The 11760-nt window shown below is 45.7% G+C and overlaps 1 protein-coding gene across 2 annotated transcripts in view; it reads right to left on the bottom strand.

Annotated features, from left to right (window-relative positions):
• Positions 1–589: 589 nt before the first annotated feature.
• The window catches only part of LOC126517769 (uncharacterized), a 42406-nt gene continuing 31235 nt past the window's right edge, over positions 590–11760 (bottom strand). For both annotated transcript variants that reach the window (XM_050167561.3, XM_055064501.2), the window contains exons 14-16: positions 8596–8711; positions 6970–7229; positions 590–1932 (exon numbers count right to left, since the gene is read on the bottom strand). In XM_050167561.3, coding sequence (XP_050023518.2) covers positions 1841–1932; positions 6970–7229; positions 8596–8711 — 468 coding nt within the window. In that variant the 3' untranslated portion in view covers positions 590–1840. The remainder of the gene's footprint in view (positions 1933–6969; positions 7230–8595; positions 8712–11760) is intronic.

Genomic DNA, 11760 nt, shown 5'->3' with positions numbered 1-11760 from the left:
TGGTTCACCAGAGATCAGCATGATGGCTCAAGAAGTGTCAAGAGAGATGCTGGAAGCGCATAGTACGAGTGACGAGTAGCAGCTGACAAGTTTGAAGGGGGAGGGGGTACAACAAGTAAACCTACATAGCAGCTATCTGTATGTGTTCTGGCCACTTACCCCCACATTCAGAAGCGCAACTTGAAGCCCGTGCTTGGCTTGATTTAAATGACGCCTATTGTGAATGCACCAAAAGAAACGCAATGAGTGTCTTGGGCATGTGCGCACCAGGCATCATTTATATCAAGTCAAGCATGAGCTTCAAATTAAGATGAGTTTCTGAATATGGCGGTTACTCATATTTTGTAATCCCTCCAGCTTCACTGAGTGGTTAATGCGAAGGTTCAGGAAGCATAATATGCTAAAGAACTCCTAATTTCACAAACTGCTGCTGCTTTAAGGCCAAGAAATGGACAGCAAACCCCATGACAAGTCAGAGGAAGAACCCCATGAGCATTCCCAGATAGTTCTTGAACAAGGCAGTTTACAAAAATGAATCCAGCTGCAGTACCAGGCAGACCGGTGATTTCAGTGAAAGAGACGAGGCCAGTGACTTTGAAACAACACGTTTATTCGACGTGGTTCTTCTGGTATTGCTCACAGTTAAGGAGAAAAGAAACAAGCGCAAGAACAGACAACGGTTTGTGCCATATATATTTATATATATACATAAATATAGGTTACAACTCCCCCTCAACATTGAGAAACTTCCACGCGTGCAGGAAAAAATAGGTCAAGCACGACCCCAGCGGTGCTAACAATGGGACGTGGGTGCTCTGGTCGGTGGCGTGCGTACCACAGGCGACCAGCACTGGCAAGCACGCCACCTAGGAGAAGTGGGGAGTGTATCCAAAGATAATGAAGGCAGACACGGTAGTACTTCGTGTGCGCACGAGATGAAGCCAGGCTTGGCAGATGAGAAAAGGGGTGATTACTTTCTCTCTCACATCTTATTTAGAAGTCCTGAGCGAACAACAAAACTTACTTTTCTTTTTTGCGACTATCTTTAATTCTGCCCAAATGAGCGAGGTAAAAACTCTTATATCATTGTCCAACTAAGACTCTGCCTTGCTCAAACCCAAACACTTGTGACCTTTGGGAGCCTGGCAAGGAAAGCTTTTTGACACTAGCAGCATAACTAGTGCCGACCTGGCTCGAAGACTGTTGCCTACCATTTTCTTGTCCTCAATCTGAGTGACAGCTTTCTTAAAAAATCAGAGGCAATGCTAGAAAGCCGCCTGTCCTTATTCAGTTTTCCTAACAAAATGCTTGTTGACAAATCATAAACTGTCTTCTTTTTTTTTTTGCAGAACTCTCGTTTTTGTTTGTTACTGCTTCGCTAAAAATTTCCAAATTTGTTCGACACGTTTCATTCTTCGCTCCACTTGGCATTGTAGTACGCGGGCGGGCCTTTAAAATGACATGCCTGAAGCATTGTTTGAATAGAGCTAATAGCCATGGTCCAGCCCTCTTCAGGAGCCAAAGGATTAGCCTCCCTAGCACTAAGCACGGCCAGCCTCAAGCTCAGTGCACTGTAAAACCCGCTAGCGAACCTTGCTCTCGCAAGACGAATACCAATGGATCCAGGGTAGTCCAAAGCTGCTGCGGGCGCTTTCCTGGGGCTCCCAAATTCGTTCGTCGCAAGTGAAGCAGTGTGTCAAAAGGCGAAAGCCATCCCTGCTGAACGTGCAGGCTTTCCAGACCACCAGAGGACGTGGTGCGCCTCCTTGCCAGCTATGGCAAAGCGGACCAAGTTCTTTTTTTGCGGCTATGTTCGGCACTGCTGGGGGCATCCGCGCCATCATCGGATGCCTTTCTTGAGGTCGTCACGCACTTTCCAGAGCATGAGCTCCATGCAGGCGGCTGCATCTTCCTGGCTGTCGTGACCGTCCACTGCGCACAATGGAAAGCGTGACGTGATCACTTGCATGCTCAAGTACAGACCTCTACGCTCTCGCTTAGAGCACCTGATCACTGTGTTACAAAGCAAATAGAGAGCATAATATGCACTTTATAAGTCAACTGGCTATTGTTTTTTTTTTTATCACGTTAGCTACTAGCCTGTATACAATGCTTGCTTCCCTAGTTTTAAGTGTATGTGCCTTCAGTACACTACATTCCAAGTATTTGATTTCTTCTGTTTCTAGAATTCGCTCTCCTCTGTGTACTGCTCTCTTTAGCGATGTTGCAATGCTAGGCCTTGCCTGTACTTTATTGGGCCTCTAACTAGCGTTCAGCTACAGATCCAACAGATGTTTGTTCACTTGCTGTTGCAATACGAAAATAAATCATTCAAATAAATAATAAATCAGCATCCTGATACACAGACATCTTGCGGGGAGGGGGACGGGCCACATGCCCGGTGTGTCTCCCTCCCTGGCTACGCCCCTGTATGCAAGGTTGGAGCAATTCCTTGAGGGCGAGCAATCAGTAATTGAGAAATGCAAATCTTTACTCTCCAGTGTTTCAGTGCAGGCACAATGTGGTGTGCACATCTTACAAGGAATGTGTGCTTAACATTGTCCTTATCACTGATATACCTGCCAACCTGTGAAATTTTAAATTTATAAAGATACTGAAGGCAGCACCAGAAGAGGAAATAGCCACGCATTTTTTTTAAATACTTACCCTGAGAACACACAGTACACACTTTATTAATAATAATTTACTACTGAGCTGCAGTGCAGAACCAGCAGCGAACGTGGAACAGCACAAAGTGACAATCAACGCACTGTTTTAAGATGACAGCAACTTTTTAAGTGAGCTTGCTATTGTCAATTTTGTGCCTGTCTCAGGAACTTGTACAAATAAACATGCTAGAAACTGCTACCACTCTAGCGTCCTTTCAACAACAGAAGACCTCCAAGGGTATGGTTCTTTTAGACTGACGAGCGAAGCTTTTTCGTGAGCATAATTTATTTTTCCTAGGACTTGATGAAACATTAGTAAAATTGTAAAGCTATCCCAAATTAGTAAACCTTTAGAAAAATTTGGGACAGTTGGCAGGTATGCATTGGCTATATTTACACATATATACAACGGGGGATCCAAAAATAACTGGAATTTCCTGACTAGAAGTGTGGACATTATTTCTTTTTTATTACAATGTTAATCACCCTGAAAGTACTCTTCATTAGTACTAATGCACTTGTCCAAACATTAATTCCATTGCTGGAAGAACCTTGAAAATTCGGCCTCTTTTATACCTGCTAGCGCCGTCGTAACATTGCGTTTGACTTCGTCAACATAGGCAAAACGCTTGCCTTTAAAGTCCCTTTTCATCCGACTGAAGAGGAACAAGTCCACAAGAGCCACACCTGGCGAGCAGTGCGCTTGGCCAAAAACCGCCAAACACTGAGATCCATTTGCACGGGAACACTGTCATGATGCAGGAACCACTCGGCGGAATGCCACAAGGACGGACGCTTTCGTGTCACACTTCTGCGCAGCCGTTTCAACACCTCCAAACAGAACTGATGGTTGACGTTTTGTGGTGCTGAGGGACGAATTCTAAGTGTACGATCCTTTTGATGTAAAAAAAAAAAAAGAAAAGAAAGAAAAAAACACGCAGATCGGCATCGTCTTCAAGTTCCATTTAACTCGACGAGCTTTTTTCAGACGAGGCGAGCCTGGGGACTTCCATTAACTTCTCTGTTGTTTACTTTCGCGGTCGTACCCATAGCACCATTGACTCGTCAACTGCGATGATATTGTTGAAAAATTTTGGCTGGTCTGTGACTGTATACTTCATTGCACGACAGGCTTCCATACGCCGATCCCTTTGCTCTTCGGTGAGAAGTCTGGGCACAAACTTAGCAGCTTGTCGTCGCATTCCCAAATCGCTGTGCAAAATCCACAGAACGGAGCTCCGAGATAATCAGGATAAGTCTTCGAGTTAGTTTATTGTTCTGCGCCGGTCTTCCTTGATGAGATCACGGATTATGGTGATGTTGGCCTCGGTTCACGCACTTGAAGGAAGACCCTGATGGGGCTGGTCTTCAATGGACATTTCCCCCCCTTTAAACCGAGCAAACCATTCATATATTTGCGTTTTACTTCATGTTCATGTTCTTGAGCATGTTCTTTGTAAACTGTTTGTATCATTACAACAGTTTCTGCTGCGTTCTTGCCGAATAAAAAGCAAAACTTCATAGCCGCACATTGTTCGCAAGAATCTGCCATTTCTTCTTGTCACGAATGCACTACCGATACACACACAGAACTGCCACAGAAACAACACGCATCGTTGCCAGTTGACACCACTTGGCATACTGACTCAGGAGAGGTCGTCCCACAGCGCCCTAGCAGCAAAATCTCGTACATACTATGAGTACATGATGCGTAGGAGTACGATTCCGGTTACTTTTGGGTGCACCCTGGTATGCCCACTTTTCATTCACAAGGAAGTGCAGCTGTACCGTGCTAGGAGTGGTGGTTAAGCTAATGCCAGAGGTGGGAGAGTGTAAGAGATTAGATTATGAGACATGCAATATAAAAGCAACACACACTATGACATTATAATGAAGGGCTTCAGGATTGATTTAGACCACTTAATTGACATGAACCAATACTGCAGCTAGGTGAGCTACACCGACACATGTTTCGGCAGAAAACAGTGCTAAGCAGAGGATACAGAAATAGAAGACACAGGCTGCTGTGCTGGCTACCAACAGAAAGGTTTATAACATGGAAGGTGGCTCATAAAGCTTAAAAATGGTACGAAAAGAAAGAGACATAGAAGTATGTCATGGATTGCACTAATCCGAAATGTATATTATTTCCCAGTCAGGCCAAAAGTCCTTACATTCAGACCTACTGGAATTTGGCTGCCAGGAGTTGTACAGAGGAATCCACTGTAAAAGAGAACACTTAAGTGCAGATCATGTCCAAGCTGTCTTCTCTTGCAAGAGCAAAATCTCCAATATTGGCAGCATATAATTTGTGGTTGGTAGCTCTGACATCTTCTGACACATCTGTGCAGTACACTGACATGGCACCCAGGCAACTTGCAGCTAGGATGGCAGCAAAGTGAGAGGCGCACATTTCAGTGTTCCCTTTAACAGTGTACTACACTGTGCCTTCAACTTCGTAGGCCATGCAAAAGGCAGCTTTAGTTTAGCAAGTGCAATGGCCTTGTGTAGGTAAGTCCATTTCACGTCAATGGCATACCTGCATCAATCATACGTAAGGCATTGCACATATACTTTGTGTTTGCGAGAGGCAGGCGGCAAGGCTGACCCAAATAAAGCGTTTCCGAGAGAGTCGGCTGGCGTTGAGTCACCAGGCATTGGTGCCGAGGAAGGAAACAAGCGAAAACACCGAAATTTTGATACACTATAGATCTCAGTGCCAGTGCCAAGATCTGGCACGTCATGCTAGATGATACTGAGATTTGGCATGTCCAGCTCAGGGCATTTCGGCTTGGTACGTCGCTCTACACTTATGCACTGATGCAGAGTGATGCAAGGCCAGCCAACGCCCGTAGATATACTGAATTTATGTTGGTCTTAAGGATTCGCAATGGGAGCCGAGGAGGTGATTTCACAATTTTCTCAAGCTTTTACAACACTACGCAAGATGGCACTGGGTTGCATGTTAAAATAAAGAGAAATATTTCAGCAGTGCTGTTTGCATCACGATGCACGCAGAGCGCTTGCACATGCACCTTGCATATGCAACAGGCATGCAGTCGCTGCACACGCAACAACTACAGAACCATCTCAACTATTTGGTTATGACGCTGCGTTACGCCAAGTGCACACCTGCTAACCTTAGAAATGAAAAAATGGCACTGTCATAGCCAAGAAATGCTAACATTTCGTGAAAAATATAAATTGTTTGACTACTCAGAATGTTGATTGTTTATTGAATATTTTCTGGCTTCACTCTGTGAGGGAGCTGTTAATTGGAACTCTGCTGTATACAGCCACAGCTAGAATAAACTTCGTCGAAGAATGTTTATAAAAAAAAGGGAATATACTTTTTCTCCACGTAAGAGCAGCATGAAGCTAAAAAGTCACAAACATTTAGTGTTCGTCAACATTGGATGAAGAGTATTCATGAAAAATTTACAGAACCATGGCCGAAACTTCAACTATTCTTATACGTTTGTTCTATAAGTTAGCGTCACTGATGAGCAGGCAGGCTCATATAATCGATGGGTGAAAAAAAAAAATTGGGTCAGTGACTGTATTGTCATTCCTCGGAACAACTTTTACCCTAAACTAGGTGTAAATGAAAAACTGTAAATTATTGGTGTCAATATGACTATCGTACACAAGCTAGAAGATCTGGATATCTTACAATACAATCACAAAAGTTGGCAGGTATGCAAGTGACTCACCACGATAGCTAAGTGGCTATGGCACTGTTCTGTTAAGCTCAAGGTCGCAGGTTCGATACCTGCCGTGGCAGCCACATTTCGAAAGGGGCAAAATGCAAAAGCACTTGTGTACTTAGATTTAAAAAAGAAAGACTATTGAGTTCTGAGGTTTTACATGCCAGAACTGCAATTTGATTATGAGGCACGCCATTGTGGAGGACTCCGGAATAACTTTGACCACACGGTGTTCTTTAACGCGCACCCAATGCACTGAACACCAGCGTTTCTGCATTTCGCCCCCACTGAGATGCAGCCACGGTGGCAAGGACTTGACGCTGTGCGCCCAGGCTAAGCAGCACAGTGCCATTAGCCACTAAGCCACCAGAACTGGTGTACTTAGATTTAGGCGTACATTAAAGAACCCCAGGTGGTCAAAATTAATCCGGACTCCCCGACCCCAGTGTGCCTCACAATGATCTGGTGGTTTTGGTAGGTAATACTCAAGAATTTAATTAACTTTTCCTTTAAAGGTATGCAGGTGTAAGGTTAGCACCGTTCTAACCTACCAGGCCTGTAAAAACAGACCGAACAGAAGAGAGTGCAATCACCTCCATTCTGGATGATCTTGCTCAGGTGTTCGGCCATGAGGGTGCGCAGGGCCCGCTTGTAAGGAAGGCCCCGTCGGTGGGGGAACACGGCGGCCGTGTCGACGACGTGCCCGTGCACCAGCCGCAGGGCGCGAAGGTCCGAGTCCAGGCTGTGGCCCAGGAGCAGGGTGTCGGCCGAGAAACGGGCCAGCAGGGCTGCCTGGACATCCCGCAGGTTCGTCTCCACACCCACCATGTCCTCTTCCGTCAGGCCGCTGAACCTGTGGCGGCAGCGAGGGACACGCAGTCAGCTGTGCAGCGATGGCGGTTGGCAGTGTCGTCCGGTGGGCAAGCCTTGCGGTTACTGGCTGGTTTGCGCACAGTACTTGCCAAATGATGGCTGTGTTCCAATTCGTTCCAGCAAGCAAAGCTGTCTAACCCGGCATCTTAGGAGACAGCTTCTTCTCTGCACCAGTCTGTGTAATTGGAACATAAACATTCCTAGACATCTTTTGCCACCTGGTGCCCAATTTCTAGCACAAGGTTGCACCGTAAGGTTAATGTGACTAATTTTGTTTAGAAAACTTGTTAAAACTAAAAAATTCAGTTATTTCACTCACTTTTTATTTGATGCTATGGTGCTCCTTAATCTGTGTTATTGCAAACCATATAATAGTCCTGTGCCGCCTGACGACTCGTGCACATCGCTTTCCTAAGCCTGTGTTTTTCCCTCTAGTCTAACCAGCACTCACGCTTACTGTTTTACACACTAGCCATGTCCACAGGACCTTCCCCACAATGGTAAGTTGTGTTAACCAAGATCACTAGATTAGACTCTATCCAGTTGCTTCCCATAGCAGATCTTGCCTGCGTCATCTGCTTGCTTACACAGCAAAGTAGTCTTCATACTTTCTGACTCCGATGCTGTCTTCTTGAAGCTTTCTTTGCCGTCTAACCGCACATTGAAACAGGACTTAAGATGGTGATTGTCAAGCAAAGATGGCTAAGCAGCTGTCTACGCAGAGATTTGGAGCCCACTCTACAAACTCAAAATTTTTTTTAAATCCAGCAGACACAACAACGCAATGGAAGAGGTGGTGAACAACATGAATTATTTAAAAGTCTGTCCCGAAGACATACCTCTCGTTGGATATACACACGCACTTTATTGCCAATAATTTACCTTTTGAGACAGCCCACAAGTAGCAGCAAACTTGAAACTGCCCACATTGACAAGGAACACACTATTCTTAGATCACAATGGCTTTTTTAATGACTCTGCTGTGGCCGATTTCTCCTGCTTCAAGAAAATGTCAGAATAGAGTTGTCCTAAGCAAGTACTGCTTTGGTGTCCTTTAACAATCAGGAGGCTTCCAAGGGTATTATAGGAGATCGATATGTGAAACTTTCACGAGAAGAAAATTTGTTTTTTTGTAACACTTGACGTAACATTCATAAAATAGCAGAACAAGCTTGAATTCATAAACTTGATGGAAATTTCTGGATGACTGGCAAGTAAGCTAAAAGCAAGAGATTATTGCTGACTGTGCACATAGTGCAGAAAGAACAGGTTGATTGGAGGAGGAGGCGGGGGGGGGTCATGGTCGCTGATGGTGAGCTTGGTTCACAGTGAGCCCTCTCACTCACCGTGTGTTGTAGTCCAAGATCTTCCCCCTTGGCTTGACGAGCGTCTCGTACACAGGCTGCAGGTCCCAGCCAACCACTGTCACTCGTGTCAGCTCGACACCTTCCGAAGTGTAGCACTGCACAGATGAAAACTATTTCACAGGGGTGCCCTTGGGTCGTGGTAATATGTATGTGCCATGAGGAGTGTTGTATGGTTAAACCTTCGTATAATGAGCCTCAGTACAGTCGAATCTCGGTAATTTGAACTCGAAGGGGCCCGAAAATTTGCTCGAATTAAAAGAAGTTCGAATTAAAGGAAGCTAACTGAATGGAGGACTTACCTGCAGTGGCGCATGTGCACCGAGCTAACACATGAGTGGCAAGTTCCACAAGATTTATTCACACGTATTTATAAGTTACAGTCAGTTATCAGGCGTATCGGTGCTTGTACTGTGATAGGAGGCGGCGAGTGCACGCGTGTATAATAAATGGAAACATATGTCCCTTGACAATTGCCCTTCGAACTTTTGGTATGCTTCACTGCGTGAGACTTCTGCACCGGGGCGGAGTTGACTTTCGGGAACCGGTATTGTGCAACGCGTCGTGCTTTCCGCGCTCTGAAAACATCGGCGCGGATTACAAAGGCGGAGTCGGCGCCATTGCTAACAGCGGCCAATTGTTTCAATGAAAAACACGGCACCGAACAGCAAGAAGCTTGGTAGCGAACGTCAAAGTAGCTAGGCCTAGCGTTGCCGTGGTGTGGCTACGGCTGCCAGCGGATCTGCGTGCGAGAGTGCCGGCTCGAGGCGGCGCGACAATCAAAATGGCGGTGGTGGTGGCTTCGATTAATGACATTTCGGACCTGCGGTCATGGCAAGAAGTCCGGAAATTCGGACGGCGAAGGTTTTTTTACGTCCGAAATTTCAAACTTTCTTACACACTGACTCCATGGGGTACATGGCAGCGCTGCGACACTAACAGAAGTCACTAACCCGGTCACGAACAGAAATCAGTGATACGCGCCTGCACAAGCCTGGGCACAAATTTCCGCCACGGCTTTATTTTTTCTTCGCGTGCGACGTGGAGGAGTCTCTCCTAAACTCTTCCTCTGTGGCGGGGTGAGAGGAGTGCTTTGGCGCGCTGCTGAGAGCATTGCAGGAGGGCAGTATGTTTGAATTAACCGTCGCAAACGCTTGCGCATTCGAATTACCGGGCTTTTTCGTCCTTTGCAATGCACATAACTTTGACGGGACTGTGGCGTCAATTCGGATAAAACGAATGTTCGAGTTAACCGTCTTCGAATTAACGAGATTCGACTGTATATTGAAATTTATAATGAGACAAACTTTTCATTTCCATATCTTTGTTAAGGGGTGTGCAAATAGCAATTCCCGAGAATGAATCAAAAGTGAATTGGACAGCACTTGAAGCAAAATCAAATCAGAGGCTTTTCGAATAAAAAAAACCGCCATTTCCCCATCAACATTAAACATGTTCATATCCTACAATATTGAAATGTTAGCAAGTTGGAAGAAAAAGGAAACACACACAAGGTTACAGAAAAGAAATTGACAACAGAGGCACTGAGCCATAAGCCGGCTTTTCTCCACACTTAACTTGGCTTAACCAGAATGGTGAAACTCCCACTAGCAGCATTGTTGATACGAGACACGTCGTGAATGTTCGGTTGGTACGATGAACAGGAAGAGGAGTTCGGCATGTCAGTGTCATATAATCAATGGTCTGTTCGATTTGCCTGCAATTTTTTCAGGAGTTCGCTGCACAGTTCCAAGCTCGTGCAGTGCCAGTTCAGAAGCGCAGCCGTAGTGTGACATTAGAGCACAAACTAATGCAAAAGTGTGCATATGGTGCAAGCCTTCAGCTTGTGCGCCTGCATCGCACGCCTTCTTTTATGGTTGGTGCGGCCCAGCAGGTGAGCCCATGACTGCATTGCGGATGCCCGTTATTGTGAGATTTGTGGCTGCATTGCCATAGGGAAAATGATAAACAGCGGCTCATTGCCAGTGCTCCGAAAGTACAAATGTGTGGTATAATGGTCATGGTTGCAATGCTGGAACATGCAAGTTGTTGAGACAAAAAAAAATCGGATGCCTCAAATAATGTGAGGAGTTGGTAAGAAACTGCCTCGAATTCGAGTTCAAGAGCCTTTTCTGCCCGTCTCAAAACACATTTGAGGGCCGTGTACGAATACAGCTTCTCTTGCGGACACGGGTGCCATCGCTGCCAACTAAGGTTGCAATTTGTCAGCATGCCATTCAGTAGCACAGCCATATTTCTTGTAGTGTCGTCTGCTGCCATAGCGCCGGAGAAATTGCCTGCTGCCTCGTCGCAGCCCAACTCCGGCAGAGACAATCCCAGCAGAGCAGAAAAGTTCAGAAACTGGGCGTGAACTTTACTTTCGCTTTCCGAACCAAATGGTGAGTGCAGCACTGCCTGAACTTGTTCACGAAGTGCAGGCAAATCAAACAGACTTTAAACTAAGCTGCGAGGTTTAACATCCTGAAGTTGCACGTTGGGCTACAAGGGATAACACACCGAGGGGCTCCGAATTAATTTTCATCGCCTAATGTTCATCACCTAGTGCACCCAAAGTGTGGCACGTGACTGTTTTTGCATTCAACCTCCAGTGCAATCTGGCTGCAGTGGTCTGGCATCGAACCTGCGACCAGAAGCTCGGGTGCCGAATGCCATGGCCACTGAGCAGCCTGGAGCGAGTAAGCGTTCCAAACCAAATGTCTGAGAATGTGAGAAAAGTCTATCCGACGGTGCGACGAGGCGTATTACTATATTGAGTCTTTACCATGTACTTACTGCTACCATTTATTCATGCCATGGTTACTGGGCCACTGCGGCAGGTACACACCCTCCCCCCCCCAATCTAACACATTTTTGATAAACTTACCAGTCCTAGTTCCACTGAAGACCACATATTTACCACAATTAGATGATATGCAAAATTCTGTAAGCAAGCTTTCCCATGAACCTATCTTGTTGAACCACCGTTGAAGTTGAGCTGGAAGTTGAAGTTTGGCAACTACATACAGTGGTTGGCAAATTCCAAGTACAAGAACCGAGATTTGGGCAAGTTTGCATGTTTGCCTCGATACCGTGAGGAAGACGTCGTTTTCTCTTGTGCTGTCGCCTTCCTTGCGCTATTAAGGCAAA

This window comes from Dermacentor andersoni, chromosome 11 (genome assembly GCF_023375885.2).
Source record: "Dermacentor andersoni chromosome 11, qqDerAnde1_hic_scaffold, whole genome shotgun sequence".
Classification (NCBI taxonomy): Eukaryota; Metazoa; Arthropoda; class Arachnida; order Ixodida; family Ixodidae; genus Dermacentor; species Dermacentor andersoni.
The sequence above is the reverse complement of the archived record's forward strand: the minus strand, read 5'-3'. Positions and strand labels throughout refer to the sequence as shown.